The following is an 18,285-nucleotide window of genomic DNA, read 5'->3' as shown; positions in this document are numbered from 1 at the left end:
TGCTTTTAAAGTTGCCTTTGTGGGTGGGGTTTTGACCTCAGAATCACCCTAAGACAGGCGTTTGTATTCAAGGTCAAACTGAAAGGCATCAGTAGAGCTGGCTTTGAATCTATTTCTTGGCAAGTGGGATGAGGTTTTGGTGAGATAGACAATGCCTCTACAAATAAGATGGTAAATGTAAAAATGTCCCTTGGCAGATGAGAAGCTATCCAAAATAGTAAGGTTTCTTTTCCAGAATAAGATGATCAGAAAGGTAGAAACAGAAAGCAGACTTAGTGAGGCTTCTGGTAAAGCAAGTTTTTCTGTTGGGATAAAATATCCCGAATGCAGCTTTTGGTGATAATAGGACAAGTACAAATTTTCTAAGCATCATTTAAGTGTGTACTTCAAATGGGTAAGTTTTATGGTGTCGAAATTATACTTCAATAAAGCAGTACAAAATTCTCAGAAGTAACTTCATACCTAATTACCTAAAAAGTAATTATGGGTGAATTAGGGATGTAAGGAATGTGTGGTTCCTAAAGCCAGCTTCCTGAATAGCTCCCCTCTGCTTCAAAGTCTGTGTGAAGCAAATGATAAGAAGATACAAGGCTGGGAGCACACAGCTGGGGGCTGGTTCCATTGAGGTCATTTCCCACTTTGTGTTTAATGTCAATGACAGGCGTTTGAAAGAGACAATCCATATACGCCAATAAAAGTGAGTGGAAAAGAAACAGCTGCTTAAAATGTCAAACTCTTTCAAATCAAAACAAAAAAACCCTAATAATTTAATAAGTGGCATCTGCCCTTTTGCTTTTGTACTCTGAGAACTGTGGCTCTCCTTTTGACAACTGAAAAAAATTGACATTTTACATCTGTGCTTGAAGCTTTACTGTTAAAGCAAACAAACAATTTGAAATGGAACTTAGCATCTTCCTTCAAGGGGAAAGGGGACGTACATTGGTGACACACAGCAACGGATTTATTCCCCTATGTCACACACTGGGGCTGATATAGGTTTTTGTCATTCTATTAGTAGAGCAAGTCTGGTTATTTTCACTAATCAAAATTTCCGTGTGGCTATTTTTCATTACATATACAAATAAAACAAGATCATGGGCATAGTTATAAAGTAGAGATCTTAGCTTCACAAAATAACTCAGATTTATTCCATAAATATAGGCTGGACAGAAGGGTGGCTGAACTAAAGTCATATTCATTTTTGTCTTCTGAAAATGCAACCTGAAGTGTATGAACTAGCCCAGGTTCTTAGAAACTACCTCTTTCGACAAAAAGACAATATGTTTTTTTGTGGTGAAAAGTTCCAAGCAGCGGATGTTTATAGGAAATTGGGATGGAGATCCTAAGGACCAGTTTCTAAGCGGAGTGCAAAAGAAGTGGAGAAGTTTGAATGAGTAGTAAAATCAATGTAAACACAGGAGATACATGTGATCCTTTCTCATGCTTGAGTTTCTTATTTACTTAAGGCTTCAATTACAAACTAAGAAGTGATAATGAGTGTTCTGATTCTGAGACACTAAAACAAATTCATCATCAAATTATAGTACCCATAAGCAGATGTATTAACTTGGACATGTCTAAGTGTCATCCTTGTAGGTGATTTTTTCTCTTACATTTGACCAAATTTTCAACAACAAATGTGTACGAAACAGTATTATGAAACTGGTATTAATACAAATTTTGAAAGTAGCTCACCACTTTGAGGATTAAAAATATGATGCTTATTCAAGGACCAGCCTCCTAGGTTCGATGCATCCATCTCAAAGCCCTGTAAAACGACTGTCCTTTGTTCCCAGAGAATAAAGTCAGGGCACATCTCATATTCATATCCCACAGACACTGCAAAGAAAGAGTTAATAGTGTATTAGAAAATTGTAAAATATTTACTTTGTATTCACACTGGTTGATAATTATGTGGTTGTAGATTTGCTATTTATTTTTGATTTGGGGTGAAATTTAATAGCACATGACTTTCACCTGGCATAGTTTGGAGCTGTACAAAGAATGGCATTAGTTACTCCAAAATGACCAGCCAGTGAATCCTGGGTATATATATGAAGCATTAAGTGAGTGGATGCTGTGATAGCTAGTTAGGTACCATATGCACGAGAACATTCAACTTCATTCTGGGCTTTCTGATTAGATTATGCCATGTAAATCTAAGGAGAGATGCTCTTTGAGAATTAAGTGCACATGGTGTAATTCCTCTCTGTACTTTTATAGGTGAAGTACAGGATAAAGCTTGTTTCTCACTTCTCTAGAGCATAAAATGCATTCAGGAAATGGACTTTGGAGTGCTGAACCACTTACGCAACACTTGAATACATAAGGAACTAATAAAATTGATTTAGTCAATTCATATATTTTCTATACCAACAGCCTTTACTTTACTAAGAGGTGTGAATTTGCTTAGAGAGCTGAAACTGTAAATTATACGTTGTGTATATTATGTTTTTCTTTCTGCATATAGCGTACCAATGGGACATCACCCAAGCATTTGGCTCCAACTCTTATGAAGCACAGATGTTGTGCATTAAACGTGGAACCATAGTATGCCTCTAAAATGGGAAGTTCAGAATGCGGTACCTTGGATGTCTCTGTCCTACTGAAATATGTATACCTCAAGCATACCAAGTCGTAGCCATTTTCTCAGTTGGTGAACCTGCTTACCTGTCAGAACCCCAAATTTCTGCCTTATGAATTTCAAAATGCTTTCTATCTTTATAATGTTCTAAGCCTGAGAGAACTGGCTCATTACACTGCACATCCCAAAGGTGCTTTTGCTTCTCTGGCAGCTTAAAATAGACCCAGTTGGTCTGTCTTCTGATACTGCTTTCCAGTACCAGCCTCTACCAGATCTTTACATGTCCTTGGAGAGTTCAGTTCTTCCTTTGCTGTTTGGTTATGAAAACTGGCAAAGAAAACAGGTGCTTAAGCAGTGGCAGCATAATGGGTCAAAAATAAAAAAGGAAAGCAAGTTAGTTCTGGTTACTGGCATTATTATTTGATCACATAATAATTAAGTTGATTTGCTTGTGTATGTGTATGTAAGAGTCCATATGTAGATAAATCAAAAGATTGTGAGTATACTATTCTTTATAAACGCTTGGCCAGTTTGAAGTTGTAGGCTACATTTCTTTTGGCTCCTCAACCCAACAAGGCTTAGGAGTAAGAAATCACAATAGTTCCTGCTGAGCACGACTTGAGATTAGAAGGGCTATACCATTGACATTAAGTTTGCTGTTATCATCTTGAAACCCTTCGTAGTTTTTAGAGAAGGGCATATGTATTTTCATTTTTGTTTCACTGGGCCTCACAACTTACATAATCAGTTCTGATGTCACCGCAGTTCTATCAGCTATCAGTGATTAAGACTCATGGGAACTTATTTTTTTCTGGTATGCATACATGTTTGTGTGTGTTTGTATATGTGTGGAATCCAGTGGAGGTTGACATCTAGTGTGCCCTTTAAATTTTAACATCTAATCTACATATCATCTATCTATCTATCTATCTATCTATCTATCTATCTATCTATCTATCTATCTATATGTACGTATTTGTGCCTCTTCCAAATATGCATGTGGAAGTTAGAGGACAACATCTGTGAGTCAGCTCCTTCTTTCCACCATGCTGTTTCCAGTCAGCTAACTCAGGTCATCAGGTTTGGCTAGAAGCACCATTAATAGCTGAGCCATCTTGCTGGCCCCACCCTTATTTTTGATGATGGGAGCGGTCTATTGGTAAACTGAGCTCATCAGTTCAGCAAGACTAGCTGACTAGCTAATCCAGGGATCCTCTTTTTTTTTTTTTTAGGTTTGCAATGTTATTATTATTATTATTATTATTATTATTATTATTATTATGCCTTCTCAGTTCTAGGATTACAAATGCAAGCCATCACACCTGGATTCTACATGGTTTGGGTGACAGAAGTCAGGCTTCCATGTCCTCTACCCACTGAGCAGTTCTCCGTTTCTGCAAACCCATTTGTAATTTTAGTCTCTACTAAGCAACATTATCAAGAGAGAGCAGTAGGCAAGGACAATTACTAATCATAAAATGAAAGTAATCTCTAAAGGGAAATTATTAGAGGGTTCTTTGTATAGTGCTGCTATTGATGAAGATGAGTGCAAATAGGGTCTCTGAGTTAAAAGGAACCTCAAAGATAATCCCTGGTTTTACTTATCTCACTAATCAATGCTGTCTACAGTTTTCCTACTATCTCACCATAGCTCTTATACTGGTTAAAACAACGCAAAACAGCTGAGTTTAGATCAAGAGAAGAAAAACTTTGACTTTCTTAACTGTTGTTAAGTAAGTTTGGGGTCTCGGGCAAATTCTTCTTCATCTCCAAGTTGGAAGAAGGGCATTAAAATTGGTCCTTCTTATGCTATTATGGGGTATGAAGTATTTACTTGTGAATCTTGTGAACGATATCATGGATATTCTTTCTGGAAAGTGAAAATATGCACAGAATTTTGTATATCAATCTAGGTGGTAGTTGTCTTAATATCCAAATATTTCGGGACTTAGGACATATATATTAAAGAATCTTTTTCACTTCCCCTTTATCATTACCACTATGTGATTCTAAATTGCACCCCCTTTTCATGATATTTATATGTTTAGGATCAATGTAACAAGCCAAATAGTGCAATGTGTCTCATGTTGGAAAGAACAGATGATTAGAGAACACAATAATGAACATGTTGGTGTATAGAATGACACGATTTCTGCTTCTATTGCCAATGTTTAAAAGTCTCGATTGATAAATAATCACAACAATAATAATCACCAGTTTCTTTAAAGTCATCATCTCTTTCCTCACAGTATGTCTGGCAATTATGGGATCTGCCTTCTGTACATTGGAAGCCTGGTAAGCACCTCTAGAATCCCTTCTCCGGAAGGTGATTGTGTAGTTTCGCAAATAAGTAATGTGCCTTGGTGACCTCTGCTGATGGTGCGGAGCCTGTTTTTTCCCTCTCAGTAACAGTTAAAGATCATCCTAACTCGGCAGCAGGAAACGCTTACATAAAGCATCAATTAAACAGTTCTCGATGCAAAGGTAATGAGACACACATACTGTTTTCACTGCCTTCTATCTGCTCTCTGAATTGCTCTCCAGTCTGCAACAAAAAAGTGCATTGGCTGCAAACCCCACAATTATATTACTTTTTTCTCCCTAGTCACAGCAAATAGCAACAAGGCAAGCACTTAATAAGTTCCCTCTAATTTTTATTAGATTTACTTTCTCCTGAGAAAGCTCTATGAGCTAATAAAGTTATAATTTATACTTAAGACTTGTCCAAAATTCCAACCGACTTTAATGAGAATGGCTGTGTGTTGGTGTATTTGTGTGTGCGTGTGTGTGTGCAGATCCTTGCTCAGAGTAACAAGGCGAGGTTCCTTTCTCGCACAGCCCTCTTAGCTTAATCCTGAAACTTACAATTGGCTTCTGAGAATGGAAAGTTTCTCTCTATGATGCTTAACTGCTCTCCAAATGCAAGAGGACTAGCAAATGCAATGGCTGCACAATCTTCAGCTTCTCGTGAAAGCAGACCGCAATGCACTAAAGCCCCAGTGTTTTGTATAATTAAATATAGAAAAAGTGCTTTATATTGGATCCAGTGCTAAAAATGCTAAGCCTTGACATAACATTCTGCTCAGTACCATGACAGCTGCTGTGCTAAGTAAGCAGACTGGACCATGACCAGTTTCTGGTCTCTTCCCTATAGCATTGGATCATTAACACAGTATTGTATAAGTCACAGATTCAGCCTCTGGCACTCTGGAGTAGAGCTAGAAAAACTAGTATAATAAGAGAGAAAACTAATTCAACAGTATTTCAGAAGGGCTGTAAAAGTGGTTTAGACTGGCAGTGAGCAGGGAAAGGTAGGCAAAAGGGTCATGGGTTATACTTCACAGGAGGTGGCACAAGGCCCCATGCTGCTGTAAAATTATTGGGAAGGCAATTGGAAAAGAGTCAATATGGAAAAATGCATTCTTTGAGCCATGTGGCACCTTCCTTTGTGAGACCCTTTACTCCATCTAGAGTTATGCCTTTCCGTAGTCTGTGTCTCACATGAATGCAGAGATAGTAAGTGAATATTCGCTAAGCATGAGTCACTGGTTGTCCTGTGCACATACTACTTTCCGCAGAGGGCTGTGTTTTCTGATCATAGGTGCACACCTCTGACTTTACTTCATTGTTAGTCTTCTTGCAAATCTCCCACTGGAATAGAAAGAAAACTGAATGCAAAAGACTAGCTTATTCTCTCTGAGGCATTTGAAAAAACCCTCTTAATGTTTATTTTACTTATATGGGCAGCATTATTCACCACTTGTGGACTATAAGAAGGCTATGGGGCAACACTGTCCATGACATCTAGTTTTGTAAATATACCATTCATCTATAATGGCTAGAATAAGGGATTGACATTAAGTAGCCAAGGTAAAGATACAATGTAATGAAGTTGATATGTGAAATACGACAAGATGAAGCAGATGATTTTCAATAGCTTCAGGCTAAGGTTTCAGAATTCATAATTCTTGCATTTACGAAAGTAATAATAATTAAAGGTGATCTGATAGTCAGTGGAAAAATTTGTGTTACATTCATGAACTAAGCATATATCTAGAAATAATTTGAAGACATTTAAAGAATAACAAGAAATAAAAATCTTTTTCTTCAAAAAGAAGCCATTCAATAGAACAATAAATATTTTCCATTAAAACTATATTAAAACAAACCCAGAAAATGACAGAAAACAAAACACCCAAAGAATCAAATGAAAGCCATAACAACAGATCAACACTATGTTGACAACATGCTACCTATTGTAAATAAGTGAGTGTTCTCAAAGTTGTATCTTTTCCTATTCTCTAGTAATTTACTATAAAACAGCATGACCCCAGAGGTTCCTTGATTTGACACTCTGCCTGATTGTCTGAAATGCTTTGTTTACCTGTAATTCTCAGTTTTTTTAATACTGTCGGCATCAGATGGTAGGTTTTTCTTGAGGGCCTTTTCAACATTTGTGGAAATAGTCATATCTTTTTCACCTTTAAGCTTCTAAGATAGTGAGTTTTAGCAATAGATTTCCCAAGGCTGAACAATCACGTGGTCCTAAATTAAATCCAACCTGATCATGATACATTATCCTTGCTCCAGTTACTGGATTTGACTTGGGAACTACTAATACTTTACTTAGGATATATACTCTACCCATTGACAAAAAGGGTTATGCAAGATAATATTAAAAGCTATGTAATTGGACAAGTAGAAAAGGGGCATTTAGGAGTGTGAGTAGCTATTCAACTGTTTCATACGAGGCTGCATACTGAAATATAATTTTGTAATACTTTTTTTTTCTGGATAATTTCTTCAAGTCTAATTGCATGAAGACCAGAAAGATGTTCTGGGATTATACACAAATTTATGAGTGCCTTTGTGTATTCCTCTTACTGTGGAGCGATATCATTCCACTACACAGGCAAGGCTAAGGGGTCACTTCTGACTTTATTCACTTGTTTGTTCAATCATTCAACAAATATGCAATATTTATTGAGTACCTCCTGCTTACAGGCACTGTATGGGGCACATGGGATATGAGGATGAATAAAACAGAATAAAGCAGAATTCCTCTTGGCGCAGCTTATAGTCTAGTGAAACAAAAAATATGAAAGAAAAATTAATAGCACACACACTTACTTACATATGTTTTGATAAATGTTACAAGAAGAAAATGTGTACTATTAGGAATGATTCTAATAAGGGAATTCATGTCAGATGGGGGAGACAAAGAAAAGAGGTTTACCTAATGAGGTTTCCCTCACTTGTGGGGGGCACATTTTAAGACCTCTTTCTGGATGCCTGAAATTGTGACTGGTATCAAATCTATGTTGGTGCTTTCGTCTATGTGCCCTGCAGCATTGTCACGCAGTAATCAGAGTTAATCTGTCTTTCCATGTTTCATGCTGTGGTGTCTCCTTTGCACAACTATTCTTGTGCTTTGGAGCCATTAAGTAAATTAACTGTTAATTGAACACAAACACTCCAATAGCTTAGCAGTTGATTTGATAACTGACAGTATTGTGTGACATTAATAGGCCATTAGTAAATACACTATGGATATGCTGGACAAACAGATAATGCTTTTCTTGCTTTTGAAATTATTATTGTCATGCAAGCATGCTGTGTGTGTGTGTGTGTATGTGTGAGTGCACGTGTGCATGTGCCATACTGAACCACATAGAAGTTGGAGGACAACTTTGTCTAGTCATCTCTCCCCTTTTACCTCTACACGAGTTCTAAGGATGGAGCCCAGGTCGTCAGACTTGCATGTCAAGTAGTTTACTAGCCGAGCCATCTCACTGCCCTAAATTATTCCTGTCTCGGCAAGATAGAATGGCGAGAGATATCATTATGCTGCTCGGAATGGCATGCAGTCTAAAACGGCATGGAGTATTTATTTCCAGAAATTTTCACTTAACATTTTCAGACTTCAGTTCACTGGGTAACTGAAACCAAGAAAAGTGAAACCACAGATCAGAGGAGAGAAGGGTACTGCAAAGGATCACCTTGACTAACAAGGGCTTGTGTTTGCAAGCTGAAAATATTTGGAGTAAAAAAAATGCATTTAATACACTTAACTTTGTGTACTTCAGAACTTAGCAAGACAGCTCACTATATAAGATCAGTTATTTACTCTTTTAATTCAGTGACTAACTGGGAACTACAGCTTTCTGCTGCTTCCCAGCAACACCAGGGCATGTGATAACTACTGCATATCACTAGGCAGGGAAAACATCAAAATTCAAAGTACAGCTCTTACTAAATGCACATTGCTTTTATGCCACTGTAACATCATGACATAGAAAAATTGAAAGTTAACCTTGCATTAGTTTGGGGGGTGCTATCTGTGTAGGGAAAACCATTTTAGGCAGAAAGAGTAACATGTGTTGAACACTTTGATACTTGGTACTTTTACGAAATTTAAAGAAGGTCAGATTGGTTGGAGTCACTTTTTTTCCAGTGCATCAAAAACAAAGAACCACAATTATTCTCAACCTCACCTAGTAAAAGGTAACACAAAAGATTGCTATCCTTTATTTTTTAGACAATTTTGTTTGGGTAGGTGATTCAAGAGAGAGACTCACTTTGGAAATGGGCTTTTAAAAATGTGCTTGAGTAAAAGGGATGTAAAAGAAATACCCTTTTATTCTCAAAAGCACCTAGTTTTGATAGATAAAGTATGTTCTCACCCAATTTTGAAGAACTATAGTTGTAGTATCTTGAGATGTGTTGGGAGAAAGGAGTTGAAGGCAAGAATAGTTGAAAATGCTGACTCGATCGGTAAATTGTATGTTTTGCTAAAACATGTTTCTTTTTTGTGTCTAGATTTTGTTATCCTACAAATAACTTTCAAACTTTTATTCCTGAACGTCACATGAAAGAGTTTGTTGATTTTGACCCACAATACATATACACATATGGTAACACACACACAAACACACACACATGTACAGACTGAAATAAAGTGTTCCTATGCATCATATTTTGATACTTTCTATTGTGTTCTTGTCACTTTTGTCCTATTATTAGCTAATAAATTATATTCTATTATTCTAAAATAATGTTAGACTCATGAAATGAGTTTTATGATCTAACCATGAGTTTAACCAGACTGAAATGGACACTTGCTTACCAGAGTATTAGGGTAAGTCCAAGACTTTCTTACTTTAGAGATTCTATCTCGTATTAAAATGGCCATAACTTACATCCCACACTAAACATTTCATATTTAAGCTTAAAAAATTAATAGTAGCTGAAAAGCTGACATAATGCTTGGTTTTGCAGCCACTCACTTAACATTTATTTGTCGTGATTTTTCTGGTTTGCTTTTTCATACTTTGCTTTAAAGTTACAAGCATGTAATCGTTCCTTAAAAAACTTAAAGCCTGGGCACTGTGCCTATAAAGTTGACAGTCTAACACAGTTCTGCTCTCAGTTAGCAATTATGGATTAATCAGTGGAAAGAAATGATGAGAGATTATTATCTATGCTAGCTTTTCTGACAGAAAGCCACTGGGGCATAGAATTGGGTGCTTGTTAAGGTGGGGTGTTCTCTCATTGGGTCAAGAATGACAGAAGAAAAGACACATAGGACTGGAAGATCTGAGCTGGAATTCCATCTCTGTACAGGCTTTTCGGCTCTTTCTGAACCTGGTTCTTCCTCTGGATATTGGAAGCCTTATTAATTTTGCCATGCCTACCAAGCAGGAATGCTATATGGATTAAAATGAAATAATGTATGTAAAAGTACCTTGCAAATTGTAAAGCACTCCCCATTTATTATTAAAATATTCGGTGGGTACTGTTCTCGTGGCTGCCCAGCTTGCTTAGGTTTTACTGAAGGAAAATTTATGAACACTAAAGCATCATTCTCAGGAATGTTTTGTGTGCACAAAGCAGCCATAGCTTAGCACCTATTACTATTAATGTTCCCCTGTTTCTCTCTAACACAATTTAGACAGACTCCTATGCATTGTGAGCCTTTAAGAAGTCTAGTTCTCGCAGAAACACCACTCTTTCTTGCCAAACTACTGTACTAAATAATTTTGCAATCATTGTTGCCAATAACCTTGAAGAAAAATAGGATTGTTTATAGCAATCTAAAGGCAGATGGCTGATTTCCTGAACTTCCAGGACTTGAAACCTCTGCAGTTTAATTTAATTAAAATGAAGGCCAGGCAGAATGCATTATTATACATTGATAATAGATGCAGAAACAGGCAGACATAGGGAATTATTTTGACAAAATTCACATAATGGATGTAGATCAGAGGCCCTGAACAAGCCAGTTTGTCACATTAAATACACCATCTCTAGAATTTTAACAGCACCATGCACTTAACAATAGTGACTTTTTAAAATACTGTTTTGCAAGCCATATAGTTGGGAAGGAAACTAAATAAAATACAATGATTTTTAGACATTATACTTTATTTAGAGCCAGGGAATGAAACACTAAGTTCAAATCATTTCAAATGCTCACATGGAGTTTTCAGCAGGGCAACCTTGTCCATGAATCAGACAGCAAATTCTTTAAGCTGGATGAATCAGTGATTTTGGCTTTTGTAGTGAACCTTAGGGTGAGTTTTACTCTTCTTCTGCTTGATCAATAGTGTACTTGGATTAATAAATCTTATCAGTTGCCACCAATACTTCTTGTAGTAAAGAGTCCACAAAATCCCTCTTGGTAATGTATTCACTCTTGTATTATGCCAGCTGCAAAGTCTGTTTCATTGTGGAAAATGGTGGGATAGCCTAGGATTTTAAACACTGCCCTTTCCATTTTGATTGTCTTTCAATAGTTTATTCTTCTTTTGTGACATTCTGGCCCTTAGATATCATACCAATTTCCCACAGCTGAGCCACGTGGCAAGCAATATTGCCACATTTCAAACTAAGCAGCATTTCAACCTAGATAGTCTCCATCATTTCAAATTCATCTTATTTAAATTTGGACTCCTCTTAGTCCATCATCCTGAAATAGGTGGGCCAGAGATTGACAGTTAATTGGTACGAGAAGGAACAAGAGTTAAGTCCTTCTTGGCCATAGTCTTAATCAAAATCCTAGGTATAAGTAGAACATTATTAATGATGGAAAGGCTTATATCAATTTCCTATTGCTACTGTGAAAAAGTGTCACATGCTAAAAGAATTCAAATAAAATAAATTTGTCATTTTATAGTTGAAGTAGTCATGGGTCTCAAATGGGTCCCAATGAACAAAATTCAAGATGTTAGCAGAACTGAACTAACATCTACAGACTTTAAGGGTACATACCATATCTGTCTTTTCCAGCTAGCTCCTAGTGGCCAGTCATATTCCTTGTTTTGTGATTTCCATACCCCTTCTTGTGTCTACTGCTTATCTGTCTCTCTATGTCATTATTGCATAGTTATACCTTTCTATAATTCTAACCTCTTCATCTTTCTCTTTCACTTTCAAGACCTTTCTCATATTATGTGGTCTAGACAAAGTAGGGCAATATCTAATCATATATTCAAAACTAATCGACAAACTAAAATTTGTTTGTAATCGTAATTCTCTTTTGTCATGCAGCATAATATACTTAGAAGTGACAGGTGGACATTTTATAGAGGGGTGGTTATGTTTATGTTACCAAATAGCTACATTAAGACCTTTGAGTTTAAAAGCAATCTGAGCAATGTCGTATATTAACAACATTGTTACTATTTGATGGGAAACTTTGTCTATTTACACTCATAGTAGTACAGTAGTTATAAAATATTGCCATGTTTGCAAGTAAATGTGCAGAGTATATTCTAGATGTGGACATATAATCTATCAATAATCACACATTTAATAAAAATGCCTCCATACATTTATTTCTTGAAATTTTTGGTGTGTTCTTTAGGGGTTCACAATCCTTCAGAGTAGTTGACCCTCCAATTTTATTATATCACTTATTCAGTTGCCTTACCATTCTTAGAAAATTATCTCATTCTCTATGATGGAAGAAGAATTTACTTGTTCTAGGGATAAGATCCGCCCCCGCCCCCCCCCCCCCCCCCACTGGTTGTCCAATGCAGAGTGGTCAGCTCTGAAACCATATACACACAAGCAGAAGAGATTGAGGGAGAAAATTGTATTTGCTTGTATTGTTTGATTGCACACTAGTAATTAAAGAAAAGGAGACTATTAACTTGAGAGTGGGCGGCATGGAAGGGGTTTGAGAATGTGTAGCTAGGAGGGACTAGACGAAGGAAAGAGAGGAGTGAAAGTGATCAAATTATATTTTCATTAAACTTATTGAAATTATTGTAAGGAAAAGAAAACACAAATAACAGGCTAGGATAAGGCATGAATATACTTAATCTATAGATATATGCTAACATAGATTATAGATGAAGTCTATAAATATAAGATAAACTAGACTTTTCCTTCAATAAAGATTGATGTTTTCTTTTTCCTTATTGACTAACCTTTTTTACAAACCAAATGCTTTTAAAACGGGTTCAAATGTGGTGAACACTGAAATAACCAAGCACCTGTTTTTTTTTTTTTTTTCTCAAACTGAGAAAAAAGGGATGGTGCTAAAGGATATGTAGTAAATAAAGTCTCTTTAGCCACTAGCCCCTTAAATCTTGGCTAACAGGGACATTCCCTACAAGGCAAATAATCTATATTCTAGCTTAGTTACTATTTGTGCAATTATTTAGGCCTTTTCTTTGGGAGCTTTGCCAGTTTCCTTGCTCCATTCTGAAAGTTTTCCGTTAAGTATATAATGAACCATTGTCTTGTTTTACACTTTGGGTATTTTCTTTCTTTTTTTTTTTCTTTTTTCTTTTTCGGTTTTTCGAGACAGGGTTTATCTATGGTTTTGGAGCCTGTCCTGGAACTAGCTCTTGTAGACCAGGCTGGTCTCGAACTCACAGAGATCCGTCTGTCTCTGCCTCCAGAGTGCTGGGATTAAAGGCATGCGCCACCACCGCCCGGCACTTTGGGTATTTTCAAGGCATTTCATTACCCATAGCTTTTATTACTGTCACTAGCATTAGAAAAAAAACGAATAACATATATTAATACTATTTTACTTAAAAAAAATGAGATTACATTTACAAATTTCTGCCCTTCCCTTTAGTACTTCCAAAACCTCCCAGATAGCATTTTAATTAATAAGGTTTTGCAGTCAGAATGACAAACAGGCGAACAATAGGAATGAAGAAGTCAACATCATAGTCTACACATTTTTTGTTTATATATGTGGTTTGCATGTTTCCTTAAAGGTAAGTGTATTAGTAAATCCCTCATTGAGGATGACTAAGGAGAACAAAGAAGGTTTAGAATATTTATCGATGGAGATATTTAAAAAGAAGAGATACAATTCATGTATAAAATGAGGTTTAGTATATGGTGCAGTCAGAAGCTAGCATGATACTTCAGTCAGTAAAATGCTTACTATGCATGCACAAGGACCTGAGTTGAATCCTGTAATTCTACATGCAAAGTCTGGTGCTATAATCACAATGCTGGGAAGCAGAGACAGGAGGATCCCTGGGGCTTGCTAGATAGGTGAACTAGCCAAATCAGTGCATTCTAGTTTGATTGATACATACTATCTCAAAAACAATAGACAAGGGAGTTATTGAGGAAGATCCTTGACATCAACCTCCATATACACTCGTATCCATGTATACCAGCACATATTCGTACACGTGCAAACAAATTTTGCAATCACTGAAGAAAATAGTTAGGTGGTTTCTTGGTAATTTAAACACAGTATGCACACTGTCCAGAAATCTAAATATATATGCAAAAGAATTAAAATCATGTATTGAAATAAATACCTCTACACAAAGATTTATAGGAACACTACTCAAAGGACAGAAAGTGAAAACAGTGCCAATGTCCTTGAGTTAATAAAAGGACAAACATGTATGGTGTATGCCTACAATAGAATATTAATCAGTCACAAAAAATGGAAGGAAGCACAGCTATATGTGATTACATGGATGAGAATTGGTAATGTTAGGCCAAGTGAAAGAAGTCAAACTCAAAAGACCACTTATTGTACGGTGCTATCAATTTGAAAAATACAAATTAGGGGAGCATAGGAAGACAAAAAGGAGATCAACAGATTCCAGGGTCGGGGATAGAGAGGTGGAAAGACAACTGCTAATATGTTGAGCGGCTTTGTGGGGGGTAATGACAAAAATGATCCGGATTTAGATATTGGTGGTAGCTGCAGAACATTTTGAACTGTGTAAATTGCCTTCTATAAATGTAGGGAAGGTTTTATGGTATGTAAATTATGTCCCAACAAAGTTGTTATTTTTCTGAAATCAGGTTCAGCTTCATGTATATAAATCTTGTGAGGAAATAATAGAAATCGTAATAGTTAGCTCTTCATCAGGATGTTGGATAAATTTGTGCATGTTGCAGCTTAAGAAAATAACAGTTAATGGCCGCACCAACAACTAAGCTAACCTTTGCATTCAGGAGGGGTCTAAGGAGGTTCATAAAGAACTGGAAGATAAAAGCTATAGAAAAATGTAAGAAATTTTGGGTTGTTCTGACTAGCAAAACGTGCTAGTATCTGGAGTGGCCGATTATGGGGCTTTGAGTATATATCAGTCATGGTCACAGAAGGACTCAGGCAGTGCTTACTAGGAATTTGAATGACAGTATGGGCAAAGCTAAAGAAAAAACTAGTAGTGGAAAACAATCAGACTGGCAGTAATGGACAGTACTGGGAGGTCTTCTTGTCTTATAGGGGCCATTGACATTGGCTGGCCAGAAGTGTAGTGGTAGAGTTTGGCATTGCAGAGTTTTTCTGTGCTGTACATTGACTGACGTACATTGATATTCTTTCGAATAGGAATCTGAATGCAAGATAAATAAAGTCATCAGAATAGTAGTTGGATACATGAGAGAAAGGGAATGTCAGTATAGCAGTAGAGGTACACTCACTGACAAGTAAGATCCAGTCCCTGTTGGGGGAAGCAGTGAAATCTTGTTGAAGGGATTGAGGTAATCCAAACCTTCCCATGCTCCTTGTATTCTAATAAAGTCTAACATAGATTAAATTGTTAGTCAAATATTTGAATTTTAACTAGACAGAGAAAAGACACCAGATATTTTCATTTTCCTTTGGAGAAAGGAGAAAAATTTGATATGCTATAGTCTGAGACGTATTGCTTAGCTATGTGGGGTTATATCACAGCAAGCACTTCCAAGGAAGGATGTGAAAACAGCTCCTCCAGAGATTCAGCTTCCAATCTGTCCCTAGATTTCTAGTCTGTATGGTAACATTCTCTGTCAAGATTACAGAAAATCAAAAGAAATAGGAAATCAGGATGGTGTATTTTTATCTAACCTACTGAAGTAATAAGTTAATGGAGTATAACCATCTTAGACATAAATGATAACAAGTAGAGATGCCTATATGTTAGAATTTTGTAGTTTCTAAGTGGAAACGACAGTCTAAATGTCAAATTCAAAAACAAGGCTTGCAGAACACCACACCAAAGGTCACTGTTAGAAGGCAACATTCAGTTCTGGAGACAGTTATAAGATAAATTTGATATTGTGTGATTCCTGTGGTATGTTGCTATCGTGAAACAAATAATTTTTAAGCAACAATATATCAAAGTGGAATTTCAAGCAGGTCCAAAGTGTGTATTTACATGAAAAAGAATACCTAATATTCCTTAACTGGAAGAAAAATCATTTAATATTCCAAATCAAATTAAAGCATATCTAGTACGTTCTATTTTGTAAGCAAAATACTGCTATTTAAACAGAAATATTTCAACATACCCAAAGCTTCTGCCAGGCCCCAAACCTTCTGTCCATAGATGTCTGTCTTATTCCAAGCAAATGTGTAGACAAGATTAATTGCAGCAGGAAACCACTTCTGTGTGAGTCGCCCTTCCACAGCTACTGTGAGGTGTACTTTAATCATGCCCACGGGAATCGTTGAATGTGTCAAAATGATCCGTAGCAAAGTTTTATACCCAGGTGTTCGACTGCTCAGGTAACTCAGCCTCACAAAGCTAGAAGGAATTGGGATTTCCTCCTGTACAACCTAAAATTGAAACACACAAAACAAACCAAAAATTAGCTCTCCAGTGGCCACAGGTAGAGGAAGCTAACATATGCTTTGCTGTCTGCGAACCAGACTAAAGGTCAGTGAATACTGGGATCTACTGATGCCAAGTCATGTATTTCCAGAGTTTTAGGAGACTGGGTGACCAAAATTTCAATTTTCCATCAAATCTGAATGAGAATGAGAAATACAGCCAATGCTACAGATTGCTCTCATCTTCTACCACCAGGCATGACTGTAAAGAACAATTTTATTCCTTCATCGGTGTTCCAAAAATTGCTTAGCAAGGATTGGGAAAGATCACACTGCTGAATGTCAAGCAATTCCATGCTCTGAGTTCTATTAAGGGGTCGTCTACTTATATAAACACACACACACACACACACACACATCCTTACTTGGTTCACATATCTCAAATCAATTGCCTAAAAGGAAGGATTGCAGAAGCAGGTTCAGCAAGAGATATTTAATGACAAAGATTATGGGATCTCTGGAATTAATCTTTATTGAAACCATCATGTTTGTTTACATTGGAGCTTTGGAATGATCTGGGGGTCAAATTTTTAATCACATTTTTTTCCACATTTTCCTTTGTGACTGTATGTACAAATGGCTGGGTATAAGTTTCTCTAACTTGGCACCAATGACAGAAAAAAAAAAATTCCCACTAATTCCTCTGTAAATCTTGTAGTAAACATTGGTTTCAGAGTGAAAATAACATTTGGCTTTGTAAATTAACTGCTATTACTTATTTGTTTATTACTACAGATAGAAATAAATGTCAAAAACTGATAACTAAAATTGAATCTTCTATTCCATCATTTTCATCTTTCAAGTCAGAACAGCTGAAGCATCCATATTATTCAGTAAATTTAATACGACGTGGCATACGTAAATATTGTTTGTGTCCTTTTTTATTATTAACAAAGTACTTTTTATCCTTCAGCTTCTTCATACTTGCATGTAAAGTCCACAGAACAGACTGTTAAACACAAAGCAACACATACTTTTCTAATGACCTATTCTCTCTTGTAAAGCCTTTAAAATTTGTCTTATTTTTAATGATGTGTGTATGTATGTGTGTGTCTATGTGTCTGTGTATGTGCATATGAGTGCAGGTACCCATGGGGGGCCAGAAGAGGACATCCCATTCTATGAAGCTGGGGTTATAAACAATTGTGAGCTACTAAATCTAGGTGCTGGAAATCAGACTTGGATCCTCAAGAAGAATAACAAGTATGCTGAACTGCAAGTCATTCCTTCAGTCCCTCTTCTATATTCTCTGTACAGTGTTATTTTCTCTACATTAGATGTCTCATATTAAAATTGTCCACTGACTTTTTAAAATTCTTTTAACTGTAGTTAACACATTTGTTACCTTAGTATTTATTTTCATAAGAAAATACATAATTCTATTTTTGAAAACCTTTGTTTTTTCTTTGTGGAAGAATTAGTATGCCAGTTAGATATAATCATTACTTTCCTGTTTTTCTTATTTCCTAAGGAAAAGTGTTAGAATAGCCAAGACAGCCAACACTTTGTTTTGCTTTTCCCAGAGACGGTTATCTTTGTGTGAGGTGTCTTTAGTAGGGAATTCTGAGAGCTTTTGAGGCTGTTGTGATGTAATAAAAGTTAATTCAAT

The 18,285-nt window shown here is 36.4% G+C and overlaps 1 protein-coding gene across 1 annotated transcript in view; it reads right to left on the bottom strand.

The window, feature by feature from the left end:
* Tenm1 (teneurin transmembrane protein 1) overlaps nucleotides 1-18,285 on the bottom strand; it is an 836,340-nt gene that overhangs the window by 122,767 nt on the left and 695,288 nt on the right. Inside the window, exons 20-21 of the mRNA XM_057759068.1 lie at nucleotides 16,355-16,622; nucleotides 1,696-1,839 (exon numbers count right to left, since the gene is read on the bottom strand). Coding sequence (XP_057615051.1) covers nucleotides 1,696-1,839; nucleotides 16,355-16,622 — 412 coding nt within the window. The remainder of the gene's footprint in view (nucleotides 1-1,695; nucleotides 1,840-16,354; nucleotides 16,623-18,285) is intronic.

The sequence above is a fragment of the Chionomys nivalis genome, chromosome X (genome assembly GCF_950005125.1).
Source record: "Chionomys nivalis chromosome X, mChiNiv1.1, whole genome shotgun sequence".
Lineage (NCBI taxonomy): Eukaryota > Metazoa > Chordata > Mammalia > Rodentia > Cricetidae > Chionomys > Chionomys nivalis.
The sequence above is the reverse complement of the archived record's forward strand: the minus strand, read 5'-3'. Positions and strand labels throughout refer to the sequence as shown.